Consider the following 26,465-nt stretch of genomic DNA (forward strand, 5'->3'; position numbering starts at 1 on the left):
TCACCCTCAACTGAAGGAAGGTTTACACGTTGTATAATGCAAGATGATGAACAGGAAGGGGACATGGCAGGAAGATTCTCTGCTGCTTTATCCAAGAGAAAGGCAACGAAGTCTAGATGTTGATATCGACCTACTGAAAACATTTAGAAAAACCTTGGATTTCTAAAGATACATACCCCTATAATACTCAAGCCTTTCAGGTACTCCTGGCGAGGTTGGGCTTGGGGTACACAGCCTGCTAGAACGACTTTCTTCTTCCCTTCTTGGGCTTTCCTAAAGGACAAACAGTGCGTTAATATTTTTTGAGAACTATCATTTTCAACTTCAACATATTATGCATGTGACAACAGAAAGCAACACAACAAAAACCTCCCCAAATCAGAAACAACTTGTACATGTTTCAGCCTAAGAAACCAAAACACCAAAAGAACCCCATATGAAGCGACAGCACACGTGGTTCGTTTTGGGATGTATCTACGGAGACCATAACCATTGCATATCTTGGACAAAAACACAACCTTGAAAGCCCTAATCAAGTTCACTTAATTTTCATTTGCCAAAATGGTAGAAGAAAAACCCTAACCCTAGGGTTAGGTCAAGAAAGATGGGACAGAGCTATTAACCTCAATTCAAAAAGTTACACAGAATGCAAGGGTCAGCCTATGCAGACAGAAACCTCTAGCTCTGAACAGACACATTTATGTAGTACCAGTCAGAACTGACCAGTTACATCAGTCTTCTGATCTTTCCTTAAAATGTTTATTTATTTTGAAATATGCAGTTACTTTAAAATGTTTAAGTATTTAAGCATATTGAGCACTTTCAAGCAGTAAGTACTTGCCTCTGGGCAGAGAAACATTTGTCTGGATTTTAACTTATATAATTCCTTAGCTTTAATGCTACCTTAGCATTAAGCAGGAAATCAAAACACTAAGATTAAATGGTTGACACTGTTCATTTCCTTTGTAACATTTCTACTCACTTTGAATTCAACAGTGAGTATCAAGCCAGCACTAAATCTCGAAACTAATGGAAGGCCTGCACAGAACTAGTGGCTGCACACAAAACAGTGAGATGCAAAACCTGCTAACGTTCATTCAACTTTGAAGATCATCCATAAGCACATTAACCCAACACAACAACTGCATTACAATGTGCAAAACATGAAAGAAGAAAAGTGCTGAATAATTTTAGCAGATTTGCTAGGTCTAACGTACTATGGGTTGCTCCAAGAACAATCTTTCACAGTTTCATGTTGTATCACCACCTCCTGGCAGGCTTCTGTCAAACTGGAACCTTATACAACCATCTTTTCTCCAGCAATGTATGAATTCATGAAGTGTTTACTGTTATGTTCGAATAGGCTAAGACATGTCACAACACTTTTCAGAAGAAATATCCAAAATACACAAGTACTCAGATAATTTTATACTCTTCAGCTTGCTTGACCTGTTTCAAACCTGAATGCATTAAAGTGATGTTCAACAAGCACACAGCTGCTTCATGGGTGTGTATCGATCTCCAGCTAAGGTAATTTTAACAAAAAACCCCCAAACCAACCCAGAGTGGTACCACACACAGTTCCACTACTCACAGTTTTCACTTCACACTTGTAATATGGACAAATCTATTTACAAATTACAGTGCAAATGAAAGCTCACCATAACACACAAATTGTAACATTAAAGGAGATCATAGGCCATTTTGCTAAATACCTTGTGTTGTCTGCTGCACTGAAATGAGGTATTTTAAAGGAAAGAAATGAATACCCTATACAAACACAAATGAGATATAACAGGAAAAAATATTATGATTGTTACCTCATATCCAATATAAATTCAGCAAATGTCTATAAAATACCTGATATTTTTTGAGTGGGACATTCAGGAAATGTTCAGACATTCATAATACAGAACCTCGTTGGTCCTCTACTTGCACACTAAGTGTGTAATATAAATGCAAATCTTTTCACCTCTTCCTTGATAATATTTCTGTGGGTAAAGAACTATGATGTAATGCTAATTTAGCATTTATTTCTTAGGCACAGAATATAGCAACATGTCTCCAAAACCCGCAATCCCTCATTTCTTTCTGTGGTAAATATTTAAGGATTTTGCAAAACTTCAACGGAGGTTACCTACTACATAGCCAAGAAAAAATAAGAAAATAAAAATCATACATTACCTGTCACATAGCACTATGTGACAATCCACTAACTCAAAGGATAAAAATCACTACTTATATAGTCTAACAGGCTCAACCTAATGCCTGGAGGCAAGACAATAAGCCCTGTCTCCAGCAAACAAAGCACACATCCCTAGGCAACTTGGCATCTGGTATAATCTGCTGCGAGCAACAGCCCTCTCCATCTACTTGAAAACCTGGGAGCACTACAGAAGAAAAAGCTTTTATTCACATCTTTTTATCCGAGAAAAAAAAAAATAAACAAAGTTTCCCTTGACACATTAAATGGCATTTTAATGTTATTTCACAGCTTTAACATTTTGCCATATCTTCTGGGACTTTAACTAGAGCTAGGGGCGGAAAAGCTAAAATGAATATTCTTCATTATAAGCACTGCCTTCATGTAACTTTCTTTAAGTTGTACAGATCTCTACAGAATAAAGAATTTTGTACACTGAGATTTTTTTCTTTAAAATGCAATTAAGTGGAAATGCCAGAACTAAATTTTCAATCATAGCCAATTTTCATTAACTTCATAATACACCACAATACATAAAACCCACCATAAATGAAAAGCCATTGTAAGGAAATTATGAAATTTTTTGCCTCATTTTCAAGAAACCACTTCTCGAAACATGCATTCCAGTGCTATATTGTCACCTCCTTTTAATATTGTTTAATGAGCCCTACTCATATTAACAAAAGCCTGCAAAAATTATTCTTCAGAAATCTAGTTAGCACGAGAACTGTATTAGAAGAGCCTTTCTTCTTCAAAAACATTAATAGTAAGAAGAATAATACTTCATGGAATCTAGTAGGTGGCATGAATAAATACATCTTCTCTTTCAGAACTCTTTATATTTTTAAGTTACATGAACCCTACCTTGAACTTTCAATTTAATTGACTCATGAAACATCTTCTAGAAATACTCTTTTCTAAAAACTACTTGCAAGATATACGTCTGAATAGAAATTTAATTAGAGCAATTCTTTTTTTTAAGAAAGGAATTATTCAAGCTACTTCTTAAGTAATGGGTGGGGAACAAAAAGCAACTGGGAAACAAAAGGGGCGTGAAGTGCTGCATACAGCGGAGGACTCATACAAGATCACAGATTTATGCTCCCCTGCAGAGATACAGACACTGCAACTATAAATGCACTATCAGACTTAATGAAATATGTTCAATGTATTCTGCCTTTCAAAAAGCAAATCTGAGAACTTAACTGGAGAATTTCTGCCTTGCTTATGTGCACTTTTATTTATGTTAGGAACTTTCCCAAACTGAAATATTTTTCTCACAATTTTATGTCACTTGTTGCATGGCTCCTCTAATTTTTATTTTTTAAGCTCCAAGAAAATTTGGTCAGTAACACAACAAAGAAACACCTCCCACCCTCCTAAGAATCTCCCCATAAGCATTTGCTACATCAGCACAGTGTGTATAGCAACACTGCTGGACACCATGGCACCCAGTGCAGGAAGCTGTTCCACTTTTTCATGACTCACACAGCTACTGGGGTGGAACCACCAGAATAAAAAGTTAGGGACATTTCCCTGAGGTTCAAATCTAAGGAAGGCAATAAAAAAGTGAAAGCAGAGAAGATGGGCCAAGTTCAACAGAAGACAATCTGTGATACTGAAAGTAATTGCTAACTTGCCTTTGCTAGAGACAAGAGGAGCCAGACCACCGCTGCTTGCCTCCTCATTTTCCTTTCCATAAGCAGAGCTGCCTGCTGGATTTTTGTAAGCTGTGAACTCTTATGTAACTCATTGCTTTCAGGGAGCCACCACTACTCCCCACCAAGGGATCCCAGCTGCACAGGAAGGCTTAACAGGCCTTTGAAATCAAAAGCAGTCTAGTCTGCAGGGAGGAAAGCTGATAAACTACAGACTCGTCAGCATGAAACATGCAATTTGTATAGTGCTGCTCTAGCACCAGATATGTGAAACTAAGTATTATGCCTGCAAACCCCACATTTTTTCCTTCAAAACCCATTGTTGGTGGAATTAAATAATGAAGAAGTGTATGAACAATGAGCAGAAGGTTGTCTGCAGCAGGACTAAGCAACAGTCAAATACAAGTAAGAGAAGAAGCAAGAGCAGAATTTTCAACAAAAGCAAGAAATTAAGGGGGAAAGTGCTTTGCAGCGAGCTTCTTCAGCTTTGTGTTGATAGCACTTGGGAAATGTTCATAAAATAAGAAGTATTTCTAATGCTAAAGTACAACAAGAAGTAACTTTGTTATCTGAAATGAAAAAGTAATTATTTCAACCTGAATCCTAGTAGGCAGATGACAACTGACCATCCATGAACTATTCCCACCAAATGTAGCACTCACCTCCTCACAGCTGTACCTGCACAAAACCTGGCAACTTCCCCATAAGATGTGTGTACTGAAATTGAATTGTGCAATGCAGCACTGTAGTCTATTCATACCATTCTCATGGCCTCCTATTACACAAAACCAACAACAGTCCTTATCAGGTGTTTTAGAAAGGTGTGAAGCCATAAACAAAGGGGGGCTTTGTGTCTAGAAGTGCCCAAAGAAACGTCTGTATACATGAAAAAGTTCTGCTACAGCAGCTCTAGCTAAATACAGTATTAGCTGGGTATATGATGAGATCAGGCTGCCAATGGTTATAAAAAGTAAAATTGAGGAGATACTATTTCCCAGGCTGTAGAAATGGTGTTGTGATGTCTCTGGGGAAAAAGAAATGCTATTTGGCTGAAGATGCAAATATGTGAAAGATCTTCCAACTCTCTCATCTGCTGAATTAATCAGCAGAAAGCCACAAGTTTTCAAGAGAGAGCAACATCCATGGAATGAAAAGATGGTGTCTGTATAGCATTTGGAATACATTCCTGAAAATCCATAAAATCACATAGCCATTTTCTGTTTGAAAAATTACAAATGGTAAGTTGAACCGTAGCTTTACAGGCTTTGAGCCAACATAGTGTCTCATTAGTACCCAAAGGCTCACTTCCCATCCTCTCTGTCTGCTGCTGTTGCTCTTACCTTTCTCCAACTTCAACGCCCCCTCTTTCTCACTTCTGACCATCTGGTATCACTCCTCCTCTGCTCCAAGCTCTGCAGCTCACTGGGCCCTTCCAAAGCCCCATTTAACTCACTGATTTAGGAGAAATTTATTGAGTCAAGATTAGGGGGTCTTAACCATTTTGTTCCATCAAGTTAGTCCATGGGAGAAGGGCTGCAGCAGAGCCAAAACAGAGGGCAAGTGAAAGCTGTTGGGAAGGAAACAGAAAAAGAGAAGGATACAGGAACTCCTTGCTGTACCTCTGGAGAGCTTAACAAGTCTCATGAAACATTTGAGGTCACAATATGCTGAGCAGAGTGAGTGAGTAAGAGGCAAAAAGGATGTAAGAAACTCATATATGTTCTGCTTTCAAAGTTAGGGACAGCCCCATACACAAAGACTTGTGGATAACCTGAGGAAAGCTTATCAACATTATTAACCAGAGCAGAACCACTCCAGAGTCTGCTTGGGCGTGCCAGCTTCCTTGTGCACTTCCACAGCCTCCAAAGAATTACTGCAATTTATCTGTGAGGCAGGTGAAGATGCAAAGCTCATCTGAGGATGTTTATGCTGATTATTGGAGTTTACTGAACTGCTCTTGGAGGACCTGTCTCTAGCAAAGCCGTGGCTCACTGCCATGCTGCATCCACCAAACTTGTCAAATAACATTTCCTTTGGCAAAAACCATCAGGTAACATGCAAATATTCCAGGGCAAAAAAGAGTTGCATGTCCTTCTCCTGACAAAATGAGCATGTCTCCTCTGAAAATACTTCAAAAAGATAAAAAAGCTTGCTCCATCAAACTCCAAACTGAGGTTGTAAAGACATGCTCCAAGCAAAAGTTAATAAATATAAACGTAAAAATATCCTCCTCTAAGGGAGTTTTTTATAGAAGGTGAAATGTCAGCTCTGAGAATAACCCCAAGACTCACATGCTACATACCAAATTACTCCCCAGGTTTCTGAGAGGAATGGAAACTTGTTTCTACACAACTACCTGGCATGTAAGTGAAGTGACTGCAGCTTTGTCTGCAAAAGGCTATCTGATTTGAAACTCTAGACCTAGTCAAATCAGTGCCTGAGTTTTACTCAAATTTTCTGTAAATGTAACTTTATTGGCAGCAATTAAAGATGCAACAGCAATTTCTGGGCAGTCATTACTCACACAAATATAGCATGTTAGTGGTAATGACGGTCTTTTCTTCCCACAAAGGCTTTCAAATTAATAGTTCAAAGACTTTATCAAACTGAAAAATCAGTCCAGAATGTATTCAGGAAGAGGATGGGATGAAGGGACTAATCCTCAATCTCACCTTGGACCTCGTTAGTAATTTTTGTAGCCCCAAGCAAGGCTGAATTGATCGATATGAGAGAGAAACTTCCAGGCTGTCTTTTGGTCAGGCTAGGCAAAAATGGTTACAGGCCAGTTCCTGTCCCTCCAGATGATTAAGAAAACAGATTTTAAAAAATCAATAAACCATAACTTTAAAGCAAATCTGCAAAACCCATAATTAGAAGTTATCAGCCTTACAACTGTTCTTAAAAGGAAAGTGTAATTAATGACAATCTGCTCCTTCAAAAATTTCATCTTGGCTGCTGGCAGACAGATTTTTACTTGTTGGCTAAAAAGCATATCTATTTTAAATTTTAATTTTTTTTCTTGTGATTGCAAAGTTGTTGGTTTGGGGTTTTTTTTCTTTTTCTGTTTATTGAGAAGATTGAGGGACCTTGTCACGTAACAGAAAATACTAGAAATAGCATTTGTCCTCCCAAGACTGTTAAGCAGACTGGGGCCTGGCAATCTGCTCAGGGGGTGCCAAGACACCCACTTGCCAGTTCAATCCTCCCCCAGCTCTTGTCAAGTGAACAGCACGGTCTGCCAGGACTTCTTAGACACTGACAAACCTTCCCTGCCTAACACAGGTGACATTCATGCTTTGTAGAAGGTATTCACTAAAACGTTGAGACAACATTTGTCTCTGCAGTATTTTGCAAGTGGTCAGGCTCCCACCATTCTTCAGATAAAATAGTCAAGTATTTGGCTTTGCTGCTCTACGAATCTGGCATTTATGAGTTTTGGTCTCAAGCACATTGTTGATAGGATACACTACAATGCTCCTCAGCTCCTTTACTTCTTCCCTCCTTTCAGTTCTCATCTTTAGCTGCCTGCTGACAGCAAAAGTACCCTTAACTTCTCTGAGGTAACAGAATACCAGATATACTGAAGTTCTGCCCACTCAGTCTTGCAAAAGCAGAGGCTGCTGGAAGCCAAACACCGAGGGAACTGCTGCAGGTGGCAAAAACTGGAATTGCCTTTGAAAAAAACCACCAGTTTTTGAATATCCTTGAATCTTTATGTCCTTTAGCACACAGATGGCAAGTTGTAGTAAGTTTATAAAAAATATTTCACTGTCTTTCTGTATCTCCAGTTTCATGCTAGCCTTCTTGAGCAAGAATCTAAGAAGTGACAGTGGTGAGAGAGTTTTCAGAAGCAGAAATAGCTCCAAAGCTGTAGCAGCAATTTTGTTCTTTCTCTGCCTTCTGACACTACTTTCCTCCTTTAAGTGCAAGCATTTTCGCTTCTACTACTTCAAAAAAGCAAGACTTCATGCTCCCCCTTCAAATGGGAAAACTTAATCCTGTCCTGAATTTATTTTTGCATATCTAGATGAACTTTTAAAAGGTACACTTGTCTCCAAAACAGTGAAAGGAAGTCTCATATAAATTCACCTGGAAAGTGACACTAAACTTCTGACAGATTAAAGAAATGGAAATCAAAATCAAAACACTGAACTTTTACAAAAATCACACAGCTCTTATGCTATTCCTCTGTTCTTTCTACACATATTCCTGTACAAATGACAATATTCTATCGTAGTATTTGTGGCATATCTCTCCTTTATATTTAGTTAATTGACAATTTATTCTACTTCACCTTCCCAGTCTTACCCCCCTCTTAGTTCTATTCATCTCTTTTAAAAAAAACAGAAGTGCCGTTTAGGGCACAGAATAATGATTGTAATTAATGTGTGAAATACTACACTGCCTCTCAGGTTCAAAGTACAGGCAGGCTTCGAGTTACATGAATGCATGGCCAATGGTTGTAATAGAAAACCCTGTTGATACAATGACTAAAAAATTAAATTAGTGTTGAATGAAACTTAAATAATCCATTCCTCCCTCCCCCTACACCCCCCCAGAGGTATAGCATGCTTCTCACTAATAGGCTACCTACAAACTCTAAGAAGGATTTGTTCTGGAAGCTGTTAAGAGTACTTCTCCAGGTTTTTTTGCTAAGTATAACACACCAGGAGTCTTTCTCCATAGGGTAAGGATGGTTAAAATCCAGAAAAAGGAAGCAGAATTTACACGGACTAAACCCACAAAGTAGTACATGATACCGACAGTGTTGTTTTACCAAGTCATCAGAACAAAACCCGTGCACAATTCTATGGTGTGTCTGACATAGAACATTCTGATAAAAAATCAAGGATAACAAAGGAACTAACAGCCAACTCATTTTTTCTTTGACTCCTCCAGGACAGCTGAGGAAGAAAACCACAGACCTGAAAGGCAGCCAAAATTCTGAACATCCAGGCTTTTTTTTTTTTTTTTCTCAAAATCAGGTGGCTACAACTACTACATGAAAGAAACAAAAATAACTTCTTGAGCGCCACTAAATATAGTTTTCATCTTATGTGCACAGAAGACTGTCAGAAGTTATCAAAGAAAAGGAAGCAAAATTCAATGAAGTAATTTTTCAGAACAGTAAGCTGCACATTCTTTTTCCCTTATGGAAATGCTACGCGAGCAGCAACACTGTGCCTAGTTTTTGTCAGGAATTATGAAATAGATAAGGACTATAACATAGTGTGATAGAACAGGAAAAAGGCAACAAAGAACAGAGCAGAAAATTAAAAGAAAAAAAGAGAGAGATTTAGATCCTCAACACTGGAACCTTCATTCTGTCCAAATTGCACTGTATCACATTTTTATTAACCTTTGGATTTTCATTTGCTTTAAATGCTTCCAATAAAGCCCAGCAAGCTCTTCCTAATCTAAATAGGTAAGAACTGATCACAGGACCTAAGAGCAACAGAAATTATCCACTAGCCTCCTACATGCCAGACTCATGACAGCCTGACCATTTTAGCATTTCTCCAATGGACGTGCTCCAGTTTTATATTCCTCAACTGCCTCTGCTACACTCAAAACACAGTAATCCAGATGAAGCCCCACCAAGTAAAGAACAATAAACTTCTCCTCTCAATATCTTGTTCACGTTTTACTTATTCACAACTGAGAGTGACTCATGAGAGTTGGCTCACATTTCTTGGTCTTCACCATACATCCCACATTCTTTGCCACAGGCCACTTATCCATCAGCCATATCTCTGTAAACTATGAAGCTGTGTCAATTAACTCTTCATTGATATCTTTAATTTCTCATTGTTTCATACCATACCTGAAAGAATGGTAAAGAGCCAAACAATTCTCCAGGGACTACATTTTGACCTGCAATTTATTTGTATGGTTTCTGTATTGCTAGAACATCTTAGTGGTTTCTACTCTCACACAAATTCATCACAGTCCCTGAAAGCAACAGACTCCTACACTGCTTTAACTTCATGCTTTAGAAGGGTCTTGTACCACACACTACCATACAAATGGAAGAGATACTCCTGTTTTATTTCCTTCAGAGACTGAAGCTTTGAGTCTGTGGTTACATATATAGATTCAAAAGTGTAATCCTGCTTCTGAAAAAAAAGATTTTGTCTTTTTCTATTCAGCCATTTTTAACTACAATATCAAAAACAAAACAAAAATTCTTGGGTGACTTGAATGACGATTGCACTTCACTTTTGCTTGTACTGCTGGAAGAATTCTCCACTCAGTTGTTGTCACTGATGCTTAAGCAGGGGAAGAGAGAAGATGCTGTTAGAAAGGTGGAAGCTCAAAAGTGCATCAAGCAGTGTAAGATGGCTTTAGTGCACTCCCACTGTGAGGTGGGACTGATCAGAGTAGCTACATCTGCTCCTTGCTTACAATTTATGCAGCATGCTTCCCTTCCATTGTGGTTTAGGCTTTTTGATGTACATGGTTGGGAAAACATTTCCAGGGTGGTGCTAAGAGGAAAAAAACAAAAAGACAAGTCCTAGAAGTAGCTCTGAGAAATTACCAGTTTAAACATCTAAATCTAGTTCAAAATGTATTATTTAGAGAGCTAAAAATTGTAACTTCTGTCAGAGCTGAAGGGGCAATTTCTCTAAGCATATTAGCTTGCCTAAGAATGTTTCCTAAAATAACCCAGCTATCATTCTAGTAGTTTTCACAATAGATGATCTTCTAGAAGTTTAATACACTGCCAGGCATTTTATGGGGATACTAATAAATGTATGGGTTCATGAAAGTTTTAGGTCACGTGCATATCTGAAAGGTCAGAACAATTTAAAGGATTCTAGCAACAAAACTTTTAATTTCAAAAAACAGCAATCCAATGTGGATTGAATACAGCACCAAGCCTGACAGAGTTCAAGGAGCATTTGGACAATACTCTTGGGCACATGGTGTGATTCTTGGGGTGGTGCTGTGCAGGGCTGGGAGTTGGACTCGATGATCCTTGTGGATCATAATCTGTGTCATTCTTTGTGTGTGAGTGAACATAAATACATGCATATGACAACAGCTGCTTCACTCCCAAAGCTCCATTTCCTTTTTCTCCCCTCCAAATTTTCCATAAAATTTAATTCTATCAGATTCATACCACCACAGTGCCCCTTTTTACAGTGCCCCTTTACCTGCACGTAGATGGAATATCCTATTTTTGGAGAACAAGCAGGCTCTAACACTGCACAGCACTAAGCATACAGTATGTAACTAGCAGCAGTAACTATCTGAGCACAGTAAACCACATATAACACTTCACCAGGATTCCACAGTCTCATCACCCATCCCAGTGATCAGGAAGGTCAGGACAAAGGCCTCAGTGCAATATGTTATTGATCTCTTTAGAGGTAATAATCGATCAGAAGAGTAATTAATCATTTTTAAAGGTTACTTTGCAAGTCCTAGGCAAAATAAGCTGGGTGCTTTACAGATAAAGTTTCTGTAACCATCTCTAACCTTTTTCTCATTCTTTTTTCTGATGCGTGATCAGCCCCAGGTGAGTACAGGAAATATAGGCAGACTCCAGCGGCATGTTTTATGGGGCCCCCAAACTTTCCTTGAGCAACGGATTTGTGTTCATACTAAAGCTCTAATGAAAAAGGCCCTCCACATTGAAGCTCCTTCCCTGGAATTCACACACACAGTAAACTCACACCAAAGTCGTAACATTCAAGTTTCTCCGTAACATATAAACAGTTCATAACAATGATTATATCAACCTTTAAATACCTCTAAGAAATATGAATTGCTTAAGCAGCCTTTCCTATGCAACCACTTCACATTTTTAATTCATTTCTATTTTTAATACAGCATGCATCTCTGCAGACTTCAAGACACCTCACACCAGGAAACTATACTAAATAATGCAGGGCTCAGCATTAAGCTCACTTAGCTCAAAAGCCTACTGAATCTCACTGGAAATTGTCATCCTGTTATGAAACTTCAGAAAAGAAATCCCTCTGCTCCCACCAACAATTTCAAAGAAATTCCGTTCTATGGCTCCCAAACACTGCAGAATTTGAGAGGGTGGGAGAAGCGCTAACTGCACAACTTACGCCTTTGAAATTTACTCTAAAAGATTTCTCATGTCTTTCTTCCAAATTTTTCTAGCAAGTACATTTTTCAGACTCTGATTGCACTAAGCGTATAATATGTTTTCTTTGAAATACTACTTCATTAATAAACATCATGATTTTTTTTTCCTACCACAGCCTATATACAAAGATTCAAAGTATTAAATAGGCAATTGAGCCTTTTTTTCTGAATAGTCTGCACACAGGAAGATCTTCGCCTGTCAGCAGGCAGAAGTTTGTCTTTAAAACAGGTGCCAGAGGAAGCCAGAACTTTTCTTTTGAATAAAACTCAAATTAGGAAACTGAGCACTGCACTCCCTGAAACACCCTTCAAAATCTGTACCCCATTCATCAACTTTTCACATGTCTTGTATCAGACAACACACTCCAGGTTCCCCTAGAACTCAGGGGAGTGAAGCGTGTGTTAACTTTATTTAAGATGATACAAAACACCGTATGTGTAAGATATAGGCCTACCTGTATCAGCAGAAGGGACTTCAGTAAGGGACAGGACACATGAGCTTACATGCACACTTGTATTTCAAAATACACTACAGAATTACAGAAGTAAAAAGGGAAGTTCTGCACCGCTGTTATACCAGCAGCTCGACCTGATTTTTTTAAGGTGTCTCAGATTTAACAGTATAAAACAGCAAGGAGTAAACATCTTAGGCTCCTAACCTGCTTTTAATAATACCCTTTACATAGAGGTAAACAGTGCTGAACTTCTATTGCTCCCCCTCCCCAAATTAAAGCTTTTACCCTGTTATGTGCCCCGACCATGGATCAAGTGAAGGCCAGATCAACTCTGATGACCTTCAAAAGACTTGAGAGCCTTCACTCCCCATGCACTCTCTTTAAAATGTTGTTACAGCTACATTCTCCCTTCCTACTCCCATGAGTGTGCCAAAAATTGCTCTTACTTTCCACCTCCATTCACAATATATATCAATTTATTTCTGCCAGTATTCGCCACTTTCTGAAAAAGCTATCAGATGTTGCACGCAAGAGTGTCTTCCCTCTGACGGGAATTGGGCAGGCCCAGACAAGACCCTATGAGTAAAGCAAGGTTAGCTTAAAGAGACACTGTGGAAATAGTTGTATCTAAAATAACACTGAGATGGATAAACTGTGCATGCATCCAGTTTGAAATGTCCTCAGTGTCAGAAAATCACAATGTCAGTAACAGAGATACCAAATTATAAAACACAAAGACAGACACCAAGAATTATTTGCTGCAGCAAACTTCTCCCAAACCATGCCTCTAACAACTTCTGCTTTAAAAAGCAACCCAGGAGAAAATGCAGGTATTTTACTATTCATACATTGGCTTTATCAATTTTAAAGCACAAAACCAGAGCACCCGTGGTGTTTACAATGAGTTATAACATTCAACAGGACTGCTCAAGCTCTGAAAGTACATGAATAATTTGAGAGTTTGCACATAACTCTCAAAAGTTATAAATTTTAACAAGCCAACTCCTTAATTTCATGTTCCTTATTCTAAAATACATGCACTTGACCTTGACATCAGAATGGGCAATTATACTCTCCACATTTTCAACTTACATACAGTTTAATTAATGTTACAAACTATTCCCACTCTTGGTATTCTACATCCTGGTATTAGAGAACCTGCAATACATTTACTTCATTTAATACTGCCCAATACAATACAAAATATTTTTATTTTCATTATGATTTTTCTTTTTGCAAAACTGGACATAATTAAAGGCATGAATAAATTGAAAGGAACTGTTCATGCTGCCAGTGTTTTCCTGAAACCAGTATTTGCTGACTGTTACTACAAAAAGAAGACACATCATGCTAATTTAGAGAAATCATGGCTGAGGCTATAGTCTACAGTCAGTGTCTATCCAGCTATCATGTTCCAGAATTTATCCAGTCCATAAAACACACACTTCAATTCCTATTTGTACCACAGAAAGTGCTTGTGAGCTGTTTGAAAAAATCCGCATTTTCTCTCCTGTTCTTCTCCTATAACTCCCCAGCTATACATACCCTTCCTTCTACAAATGCAGCACTCCACTTGCCACATGATCATCAGCCAATATCCCAGAAAGAGCTCAAATACCAGACTGGCAGTTCTGTACAAGCCCAAGCAACACTGGATGCTTTTTCCATGATTGTCAACAATAGTTTTCTCTATGGACTATAAATTATGCTCTTGTATCTTTTGCTTAGCTTACAGTTCTCTCTAGGACAAAGAAAGCTTGTAAGTAAATCAACAGTTTGGAGCATCTTGCTTTCCTGTTGTTATTGTTTCTTTTATTATTAACCCAGTATTAGCATTGCCCTGGTCTAATGGAACTTTCTCAGCATTGCGACATTTGTTTAATTCAACATCCATCAATTATTACCACAGCCAATGGCATTTTAAAAAGCTAGCACTTACATACTTTGTATAAATTTGTATAGGAAATACTGGAGATATATAATAAATATACATCCTGTAGTGGGTTGAACCTGAGTTGATGAACAGTCTTTTAGACTAATGATGCTTCTCACAATTTACATATTTAAACCACACGGAAAGGCGGGATTTTTCCTTTTTTGTCGGAGCTCACCTGCTGGAAGGTGGGGGTGGACTCTGAGCCTCCCGGCCCCGCTGGGATGGGCCGGGGCCACTGCCCCTTCCCCCCTTTCCCAACGCTGCGGCACGGACCCTGGGTCGCTGCAGGGGGACTGTCCCAGAGCCGCAGGCAGCTAAAAACAGCCATGGACTGCCACAGCTAAAACCAGCCATGGACTGCCACAGCTAAACCCTTCCAGCGCGGCTTCTGGGGACAGGCGGGTCCCTCTTCTCTCCATGCGGAGCCGGCGGAGTCAACGGGAGCCGGCAGAGCCTCCTGTCTGCAGCCAGCACACTTCGTGCTGAACTGAAGAGGACACCACACAGCCAGCAGCACAGAGGGAGCGAGGCTTTCTCTACCATAAAGCCTGAACAAGAACACCCTTCAACATGGCGGCGTCAGAGTCAGAGAGAAAGAGAAGTGAGTCACGTGGGACGGAGCTGAGCATGGCGACGGGAGAAAAGAGGGCAGTGCCGCGATTCTGGCGCGCAGCTTAAAAGAAACCTTCTTGCATGCTGTGGTAAGAAACTGTAATACCACAAACTGTTTGTCTCTTTAATCCATTTGAAGTACATGGGGGGATGAAGAATCAACGTGTGGCCTGTGAAGATTGTGAAGAATGCCTATGCCAGGCTATATAGAAGTAGTAAGAGGCTGTTAGAGACTTGTGGCGAAGAAAAGCCTTTGTGTGCAGGCCAAAATAACTTATCCTTAAAAAGATGAATAACCCCATGTGATGGCCCATGTTTTGTAGTGTGAAGGAACTGTGAGATTTTTCATGGGAGAGATGTTCTACACACAGCAGATTGTTTGTTTCCGGGCGGATCTGCTGTTAGTAGCAGTTTGGGAACCACGTGCAACTGAAGAAAACCCTTTTTTCCTTAAGCATAAAAGAGAGACTTTTCAAGAACTGCAACACTGACTAACATCCCACGTTCTGTCATCCTTGTGTGAGCTGGGTAAAAGGAGAGAAGTGCTGGAAAGGGGGGCGGGGGGGGGGATTTGCTTTAATTTCTTGTTATTTCTCTTTACTTTTAATTCTATTAGTAATAAAACTCTTTCATTGTACTGCAACTGTTTAAGGTTTGTGCCTGCTTTGCTTTCTCCTAATTCTTATCTCACAGAAGGAAAATAAGTAAGTAATGAATATTTTGAACCAAAACCCCTACACTTAATTGGTGTTTCCGCCCGGTTTCGAACCCAACCCACTACACATCCTTAACACCACTTCAAAATTAGTAGGCTCTCTTTTCTTACTTCTAATGCATATAGCCTTTCCCTTATTCTTAGAGCTCTCCACCATGTATGTTCCCTTAATAACACTAGTGTCTCTTTGCCAAAATACTAGATTTTTTTACCCTTCATCTTGTAATATTTTCCACTTTCCTGTGGATATCTAAAAAAGCTACCTTAACATCGCCCAATTAGACCTTTATTCCACATTCCTCACTCTTCTTGATTACAAAATTGTGGACTAGCTAAGGAACTGTTCTCACATAAATCTCAATGTAGTCTAAATTTTTCTTCTCTGACAATTTTACTGGCTTTTTTATTTCTTTCCAAATGACAAACACATTATTCACTGAGATAATACCCACTGAAGATAATCAGCTTCACAAAGTCCCCAATCCTTCTCAATCTATCAGTCTGAAATCCATTTATGATTTCATCTTCACCTGACACAGTTCAAAAATAGCTATCACCTCAGTCTAGGTAGAAAAATGTTTATAGTAGAAATATGGACATAATTAAATGTGATGTTTGACATTTTCTGAAAAACACTGTTCAGTTCAGGAACCAGATGAACAGTCCAAACAGGTCAGAGGGACAAATAGTTGTGTTGGAAGGCACCTTGTAACACTGAACTTCTATTTGTCAAGCAACTCTCACTCCAGCAGAAGTTGCCCATCTGTTGTGTGTAAAAATAGCAAAACCAGTTTGTTTGCATTCCCAGTAAAAGCTAATCAGTGTGGGGGAGTAAGACATCTTTGCTTACAAACAGGCTTCCTGGAAGAGTGATGTAGAAGTTACTATTGACAAGGACTCCTCCCAAGTGGTAGTGGGAGGGAAGGAGAGCTTCCCAGTTTTATTGAAAATCACCACTGTTGGCTATGATAACAGGGTGAAAACAGTGAAGGTCTTAGGAAATTGAGTAAAACAACCTCAAAGTAAAATTGTTTAGGTTTATAGTATGAATTTCAGAAATCCTCATAACATCATCACAGATCATGGTTTTACATGGCGACAGAAGAAAACCTCTCTCTTTAGGAAGCTGAGGACCAACTACTGTTAGTCCAAGCTTAAAAAAAAAAGTAGTCTTGGTAAATAACAAAACTAATGAAATTATAGGCTGATAGTTAAGTAGCTGTTTTCCCACTATATAACAAGTCATTTGCTTTCAAGAAAAATCTGTTTTTTGCCTTAAAAATGGTGTGCCAGAGAAGCTGACTGGCTAAATCTTCCCAACTTCTTCCAATACACATCTAAGAAGCGTTGTTTAAAAAATATTCCAAAGACAGTAAACTATTTGAAAAGAAACACAAACTTAAAATAGCAAGTATTTTCAAGCACCACCTGCAGCAAAGGGAAGCAGCAGAGCAGCAAAGTTTCTAATTACCTGCTGTAACAAAAACCACACAACACTTGAAATTATCATGGGTAAGTAAGCCCTAATAGAAAAAGTTCATCTTTTTGTTGCATGTGTTATCCCAAACCACAGTTTTGATTAATAATTTAACATACTTGAATGGTTAACACTACATTTATTACTCCATATTCTAAATAATCAACAACCTCTCCTAAAGGAGGGCAATTACTGTCTGAACATTTAAAGTTCATTGTATTCCTCTCAGAAGCCTGTGGTTATTGATGCAGGATCTCAGAAACCATTACTTTCACAAGGATTTTGGATAGAGTGAACTTTTCTCAAGCAAGAGAAGTAAAAGCTACAAAGCCAGTTGACACAAAACACAGAAATCTAACTCTGGCACATATGACCCTCTGGAAAATTTGGCCTCATTTCTGCCAAAGCTGTATTTACAATAAAATGTAAGTGCTGAATAGGCTGAAGACTCGTGACAGATACCACATGATTTTGAACTATGGTTATGAGGGTCAACATCTAATCTTGAACTATGCCATTAGAAGACATCATTAGCAAAACAAAAGCTCCCAAGTACCAAAACAACTGACATTCACTAACAAGTATTGCTCACTAAATAAGAATTAAACTGAGCTCTGAGAATTCTAGTGAAACTTGCAGATATTATCACACTAAAGAACAATTCATGGCATGTATAAGATTTTAGTTATAGGATGATTTGGGGTTGAAGGGACCTTGAAGATTACCTAGTTCCAAACCCCCTGTCATGTACAGAGACACCTTTCACTAGACCAGGTTGCTTAGGGCCCCATCAATCTGGTCTTGAACGCTTCCAGGGATAGGGCATCTACAACTTCTATGAGCAACTACTTCTAATGACTCACCACCCTCACAGTGAAGGATTTCTTCCTAATATCTAATCTAAACCTACTCTCAGTTTGAAGCCATTCCCCCTTGTCTTGTCACTCATGCCCTTGTTGATAGTCTCTCTCCATCCTCCTTGTGTAAACCATACCAGATAAAATAAATTTTCCTTTTTCAGTATTTATTATGTGCACACATACTTTTGTGAGTGCAAACAGTGAAAAAAGTGAGGGGGGAAAGTAACTTCTTCACATAAACATTATTACCCAATTCTAAAACAATATAGAATGCCAAGTACCTGAGTAATACCTCAAGACAAATGCAGAAGCTGAATTAATAATGTCTAGTTTGCCCAAAAGATCTTGTAAACAACCTGCAATCAATATTTTTATTATTCTGAATGCAAAATCTCAACATTTGTGTTCTTCTTCCCCAAAACCTTGGATACATTAGGATTGTACTGTCATTTTGGTTTAGAACTGAGGTCTCTCTCAAAAGGTGACACTGTCTATGGTCTCTGACTGATGGGGTCTTGGCTGAATAGTTCACCTAAATCACGTCAGAATTCCTTGTCTCACATGAAGGTGGATCTGTCCATGTTAAAAAGTTTGACAATTTACAGTAGTAACACGGAGGGGGGCAACCCCATACCTTGGCTGCAGGGGTGGACAGCTTCTGGAATGTTGCTTTCCAGCTCAGACCACCTGGCAGTGTTTACATTTGAAACTCACCATGAGTTAGGAACACTTATCAGACTACTGATAAACCAAGAATAAAGCTACAATGTGGAATAGAAGAGTAATTTGCAAAATCTTACATGAAAACAAAACCACTATCTTCAGACACCCTCTCAACAATACTGGATGCAAGAGCTAGCCTCAGGGAAAAAATTCTGAGATCAACCTCAACTGGTAAAACAAAATAAGAGGTCATGTCAGTTTGTATTTGCATGTTTAATATGTTGTTAAACATATTTAGGATTTATTATCTTAAGTTTATTAGACAATTTTAAGAGACCTTGAACTCCTCTTACACTGAGGGCACCTACTTTAATTTGACTTGTGTTGTTTCTCACATGAACGCCTTCCCATTAAAAAAATAGGGTCTTGAAACTGACAAACAAAAAACTCTCAGTAAGCAAGCAATACAAATGAAAAGCTTTGTAACTCCGTACAGAAACTACCTACATGGATATAGGCAGCGCAGCTACCAAGCACCTTCTGCAACAGTGTATTTTATAACCTCAACATCCGAAAAAAAATGGAGGGGTGGACAAACACCAGGACCATTAAAATATTCCTTTTCCAGTGGTAATACAGTGTGTCTAGGTAATACACAGTATCTTTCACTCAAATCTTCAAGTGTTCTTTTAAATACTAAATCTCCTCATACCTATCTGGTTAGTTATTATCCACTTCTTATGGTGGCACATATCTATACAAAGACTGAAGTGGGCTGAAGGGGCAGTAAAACAAGAATTATTATACCCAAAGTCTTTACTGTGAATACTAGAACTTAAGTGAACAGCATTCTCCGTTAACACACTGATCTCCACTCCAACTCCTGAAACATTTCATCCACTTTTACACTGAAGGAAGGGTAGGGGGAAAGAAAACTCAAACTTCCATCCAAATAAGTTATTATGCTAAATTAATCAAGGATTACTGATAGAAAACAAAACACATCATTTCAGCACACAGAAACGTGCTAGCAGTTGGGTAAAAGACCATCTCAAGCATCCCATTTATACTCAGTTATTTGTTATGCTGACTTCAATAAAGATGAAGTAACTACTGAATAAAAACTAAGAGTCTACTTGATTAAATGAAAGCTTAAACTCAGAGAGGACCTCTCATTCAACCATTTTTCATCAAAACTCCGTATGTAAAAACATGTTAGCATTTAAATTCACTCATTCTGGGTTGTCTTCCCTCTATGTTCCCCATTCCCAACAGAAGAGATTGGGTTGGAAGGGACCTTAATGATCCCACTCCCCCTGCCATGGGCAGGGACACCTTCCACTAGACCAGATTGCTCAGGGCCCCATCCAGCCTGGCCTGGAACACTTGCAGGGATGGGGCATCCACAGCTTCTCTGAGCAACCTGTGCCAGTGCCTCATCATCCTCACAGTCAATCATGTCTTCCTAATATCTAATCTAAACCTACTCTGCTTCAGTTTGAAGCCACTCCCCCTTGTCCTGTCACTACACACTCTTGGAAGTAGTCTCTCTCATTCTTTGTTGTAGGCTCCCTTGTGGGAGCTGCAATTTTCAGCAGACCTACCTACACACACAGAGAATACACACAGCTAATCTTGATACAAAAATCCTTACTTTCTCTGCCCTGTTTGATAGTTCAGCATTAGAGAATACAGCCATACTAATGGAAGCTATGAAGTTTTTTATTTTGGAAGTTTTAAAACTCAAATTTGAACAGTGGGACAGATGGGGAAACTGCTAAGCTTACATAAAATTGCATATTTCAAAGGCTGTTTTCTGGCATGATAATAGAAAAAGATAAATCTGCTAGAAACCATGCCAGAGGCAAGTGGAAATATAATCAAATCAGTGCCTGTAAAGCCCACCTTCTGAAGACAATTTGCTCTGTTCCCAAGCAAAAGACTGTAATTATCTTCTCAAATACCTACAAGCGGGCTGTTAAGTTTAATGAATTTCACTGTTTGCAAAAGAGTTAACTGCATCACAGCGGCAGTTAATACGTTCCATGTTATAAATAAATAAACAACCGTCTCTTGAAACATCCCTTGGAAAGTCATAATGTCTAGGAATAACCTGGTAGCCCTATGGCTCAGTAAGACCCCTTCCAAAACGCTCTATTTTAACATCACCATGCATACATGGAAGCTTGCTTGGTAACCATACATAGCAGACAGATATTTCAGCATGTCATGATATGCTAGAGCTGACTATCCCATTGCATACTAGAATAATCTTGTTATTTAAAAAAAAATGGCTCAGAATGGTGCTGCTTTGCATTTTATGTATCAGCTTTCATCTGAGGATCATAAATCCTTTCTTTGTCCAAGAACCATTTTTCTAGCCTCATATCCACATGGTGGATATCCTTCTTTATCGCAATTTTACAACTCTGAAAAGTAAAGACTGATTTGTTCAAAGTCACTCAAGCAGTAAAACCAAAACCATGTTCCAAAATCCAGACCATCATCCTGTTGTCAAAATTAAGCCAGCCTCGATTGGTGCGAAACAAGAGACAGACTGGCTGCAACTTTTTCCAGTTCAGCGGACAAAGCTTTCCCTTTAAGTGTGTTACAACATCGGAGCCAGTGGAGCCAAAAAACTGCCTAACATAAAATGAACCACATTCAGACTTTCACTGCCCAAGTGTTGCACAAAGCCTCCATCTCAGAAAGACGACTGGCACACGTTCAAATTGATGAGTAAACCTATCTCCTTCAATATGCCATTTCTGATATGGTGTGAGGAACAAACAAAACCCTTTGTGCTTACGAGGGAGTGAGTTTGGGTTTGAATAACTTGGACTTCATTTTACCTACCTCACATGACTGATTTAACTCCACAAGATTAAATCAAAGAAACCTTTTGGGAAACAAGACAGCATCAGGGACATTCTCTTTTCCAGAAAAAATACCAAAAAATGCTTAAGAGAGCAAATGAGGAGTTGTTAATTGTCTGGCTCTAGCAGCCGGCAAACTTGTAACCCCGAGGCCAGACCTCAGGCTCAACCCATTGGGTCTGAGATGAAGAATTCACAACCACCTGAGAAATAACTCAGGGATGCACCCAAAAAAACAGACAGGCATGCTCTCCTTCCCAAGCCCATGCTTGGCAACAACTCCACAGAGCTTACTCAACAATGTTTACACACCAAAACAGTTTAGCTGAGCCCAGCCACATTTCCTGTGCTCTTCCATGTGTTTTAAATAAATTGACAACGGGCTCTCAATGGCAAATTGTTCTAAGAGACAATGAGCACGTATCAAGCATCCAGTCTTCATATATACACTGCTCCAGTGAAGACTGTGGATTTAACTGCTGTGTGGATTTAACTTCACACAAGCATTTCCAAGACGTCAGTTATCAATCAAAAGGAAGAGTTTTCAAAATTGTTTCTTTTTCCTCAAAATAATCAGCATGACTTTTTTAAACTAGAGTTACAGTTCAGCACTAGAAAACCATGGTATGGGCCTTTTTGTTATCAAATTGTTAGCAACTTTTGTGTTATCAAGTACTTGTAGTGAAGGTAAAGCACCATTTTTCATATGCACCCCAATGCACTTCAAGTGCATTTGACAGGTTTCTCCAGCAAAATAATGGTTGGTACACAGGGGTTTTTTTCAACAAGTAATTTAAGAAAAGTATAAGTTTTTCTGCCAACAGAAATGTTAGCTGCCCACATCTTAATATTTTAGTATCTTACCCCTACTATGATTCTACTGTAACCAACCATACTCATGGTTTACAAAACAAAACTACTACCATACCACTTTTTTTCTTGTTTGAACATTTTCTCAGTTTTCTTTTGAAGGAAAACTGACGTGTTCAGGCTATGAGAAAGGACATTCAGCTGCTATTTATTTCCACAACAATATTTCGCTGCCTTTAGAACTCAAGTTCCTATTGTGAAATCCCTCATCCTTCAAAGCACAGGGCTGCAGAGGCCGTGCTATCTGACTGGCTAGAAAAAGCAAGGTAATGTGGCTTTGAAGGGGCCACAGCAGGTACTGGAAGCAGCTCCCCTGCCATACCATCAATAGACTCCACATATGCTGAATTATTTTGAGAAGACAAGCAGGATTTTGCTGCAGCTGACTGCTTCCAGGTTGCAAGTCAATTCCCTTTGAAACAAGCTGAGGCACCATTGGCTATACCACCTCATGTTCCAAAAAATGGCCCTGCAGAGTGATGGAGTTAGCAGCTGAAAAGCTGTTATGATTCAAGGTACAGTATTTCTACCAGAGAAATAGCTGTAACACTGCCATCACTGAAGCTTCCCAAAGCTAGGAAACAGGGTTCACAGCAGGAACACATGAAAGGGACAAAATCAGGAATACAGGAAAGGGACAAGAGCTGATCTAACTAACAAATGTGATACTTCTAAACTTCTAACTTCTGAACAAGGCAATTTATAAAATGCCTTGACATCCCATCCAAGCCTAAAACATTGTTTGTTTATATAATCCATATCCACATGAGAGCTGAAAGCTATTTAAATGCCTACCGGTTTGGTGCAGACAGAACTGACTCAAGTTAAGCAGCTTCCAGGATGTGTCAAATAATGTTGGAAACAAGAACACAAGAGGCCAGCATTTGTCAGTTAACAAGCTGACACAGGAATGCATTTGTGATAGTTACTCAACACATGATTGTTTAATTTGGTTTTTTGTAAGCATCTAATTTGGGTCTCTGTAAGCAAGAACTTTAGAAAAACCAACAACAACAACACCACAAAAACCAAACCAAAACCCCAAAACTAGAAAAAAAAACCCAACCAAACAAACTGCAACAAATAGCACACTATACTAGCTTTCTGCTGATATTAAAATTACAGACATCTGCCAATAATGCTCCTTTAAAAATCACAACAGGCAAGTACGAAGAAGTTTTCTAATAGCAACAGGAGTATGTATTGTACTGTCTTCCTCATTGCTTCTGACTGCACTTCCTAGGCAAGAATATTAGCCTTCATAATCAAAAATCACATTGTTTCTATAGCCTAAAGAAACAAGTACATGAAGACAACTCATTTGAAATTATCAGGATCTAAATACAGGCGACAAAATACTGCCAATGTATTTCAAAACAAAAATAGAAACTAATTGTATTATTTATTGCATTGAAAGGATTTCAGGTGTCTATGCTTTTCCTTTAAAGATTATTTTACAGTAAATACTTTCTCTATTCTTATATAAATTTAAACACAACACACTAAAAAAACCCTAATATACATGTGGTGCTTTATGGTAAAGTTTTTGGCAAATTACAGAAATAGGTGCTTCTTGCCCTTTGACTTCCTAATCAGTACAGAAAATCAAAAAATCCCCAGAATGTAATGGTAAAAAATTACACACTTATTAACATTTAAATAATTCCCACATTCATTTGCCACATTGCTGGGAGCACCATTTTGTCCCTGTGAAAGAATCAAATGAGAGGAAGCTGAGGGTTACACCAGCAGACCACAGCTGCCAAATGTAGGCTGGGGGTTCTTATCCAAATGGTTTGATGGTGAACAAGGTTACATGCTTTCTCTGAAGGACTCAAATTTATAAAAAAACAAAAAACAAAAAAACCAAACAAACAAACAAAAAAAACCCCATAAAAAACAGGGAAGCAAAAAAAAAAAAAAACCTACTAAATAAAAAGCAACAAACCTCATGTCAAGAGCTGTGTCTTGCCTTGAGCTGAGCCCACTCCCAAAAGAAGACAACTACTCCAGCACCTCCCTGCTGAACTGGAACCTCTCTGGTTCCATGAGGGCATAAGCAGCAGGTGTTGGGACAGCACTGGGAATTATGTTACCTGAGAGTAGTACAGTCCTTTTACTTTAATGAATAGCAAAAGGAAATTAATTAACTTATGGTGAAGTTATAATTTACCTGTATGTGACAGAAGCACAGTGATGTATTTTGTGATCACTGAAAGAAACCTTAGCAGTTTGGGGTTCTGTTTGTATTCAAGGGGCCAGTAGCCAAGCACTCTCAGCCTGTGCCAGCCCAGTCAGTCTGCAGCTCTCCTGGATGAATCCTAACATACCCGACAAATAAAAGCACTGAAATAGTGCAGCCACTTGCCAGATTGCCACAAGAACAGAAGTACAGCAGGTGGCCATCCACAACTCCAAATTAAATCACATGCTGCTCAGAACTTTATACCAATCTCTGTGTAGTGTTGTATCTGTTTAATGGTATTCTTCATCCTCAATTTTCAAAATTAAAAGAAAATAGGTTTTAGTGACACACGAACCATGGCAGCAGACAATGATCCAAATGGTCTCATTCAGCACTCAATAAAAAAGAGAACAACTATGGCATCTTTCCCCACTCCGTTCTCCACTTCTTCTCCCTTCAGTATTTATTAAGTAAACCAGTGCTTATCTGGGCTAAATCCCCAGGCTCAGTGAAACACCAGGTGGTAGACTGGGGTAGTTTTTCTAGCAACAGATGGCTCAAACATTTTATGACAAACGGACACGGGACTATTGCTCGGCAGCCCATCTTTCAGTTACTTGTTTATGTAACAGCAGCAACTCACCCAGGGAGCTCCGGCAGCTGCTCACCTGCACCAGGGCTGTGGGAGCCTCCCTGCCTGCTCCCTGCCTGCTGCTCAGGTGACATCACAGCCCACACTGGGCACTGGGAGGAAACCCAGTGCTTGCCATCTCAGGCAAGAAACCTGGGCAACACTGGTCCCAGAGAAAAGCTACAAAGTGCAACCTGTGACTCTCATGTTAAAATGTATTATTTCTCAATTATTGTTACTTGCTTATTGTCTTATCTGCCCACATCCAAAGCAATTGCGAGCAGCTACTTTCAACCTTAAATAGGAAAGGAATTTACTGCCTTCCACATTTTGCTGTGCACCATAAAGGAAGCTTACTTAGTTCACCTGAAGTGAAGAAAAACATTCTGTCATTACAATTATGCCAGCCTGAATAAACAGAAAGAAAGAACAAACCATAAAAAGCAGCACTGACTACTCCATTAATTCAATTCATTTCTCACTGGTAATTTAATTCCAATAGGTTTGTACCTGAAATGCATACTGTAATACTCCCTCTCAAGTCATTCAAGGTGCACAGAAGCCACCCCTCTAGGCACTACCACATTTCCACATGCCCCCTTCTCCCTCCAGAATTTCTCAGACAGGGACATGGGAAAAACATCTGCCAGTCTCATGCTGGCATTATCTTGAAATCTGAAATAGCATTTGCATTTATTTGGCAAAGGTTAATAGTATGCTTGTAATATTTTTAGTGATATAACATTGCTGAACTGATGTGACAGAAGTAAGGCATGCCTAAAAATAATCTCAACCCGCAGTACTGTCTGCTCTGGGATTTTGTTTTCTTGATTTCATTAATTTATTTATTTATTTATTTTCAAATAAAGGATATCACCACTTGCAGAAGGGAAAAGGCTATGAAACAAAAAGTTTACAACCAAGGAGAAAGGGCTAAGGGACAGAAATTCAGAGGCAGAAGCCTAAAGACTTTTCACACCCCCCAAAATTAGTGTTTATTGGTGCTTTTTTTCCTAGAATAAGCTGTAAGTAAGCTGAGACCAAATAAAACTTGCATTACATGCAGAAGCACTAAAATTAATAAAACTACATGTCATGAGAAAAAGAACACTGCTACCCATATTTTGTGTTAGCTCTGATGTCTTCAGTCGGTGGCTGTCCTCTTGCAATACTATTAACTTCCATTCTGCTTACTGCAGTAGT

At 39.0% G+C, this 26,465-nt stretch overlaps 1 protein-coding gene across 5 annotated transcripts in view; it reads right to left on the minus strand.

Moving 5' to 3' along the window:
- The window catches only part of CDKAL1 (CDK5 regulatory subunit associated protein 1 like 1), a 383,214-nt gene that overhangs the window by 260,423 nt on the left and 96,326 nt on the right, over positions 1-26,465 (minus strand). For all 5 annotated transcript variants that reach the window (XM_042048977.1, XM_042048978.1, XM_042048980.1 and 2 more), the window contains one exon: positions 177-273. In XM_042048977.1, the coding sequence (XP_041904911.1) occupies positions 177-273 (97 nt within the window). The remainder of the gene's footprint in view (positions 1-176; positions 274-26,465) is intronic.

The sequence above is a fragment of the Corvus kubaryi genome, unplaced genomic scaffold, assembly GCF_017639235.1.
Source record: "Corvus kubaryi isolate FWS band 111438036 unplaced genomic scaffold, C.kubaryi_AGA036_p1.0 69, whole genome shotgun sequence".
Classification (NCBI taxonomy): Eukaryota; Metazoa; Chordata; class Aves; order Passeriformes; family Corvidae; genus Corvus; species Corvus kubaryi.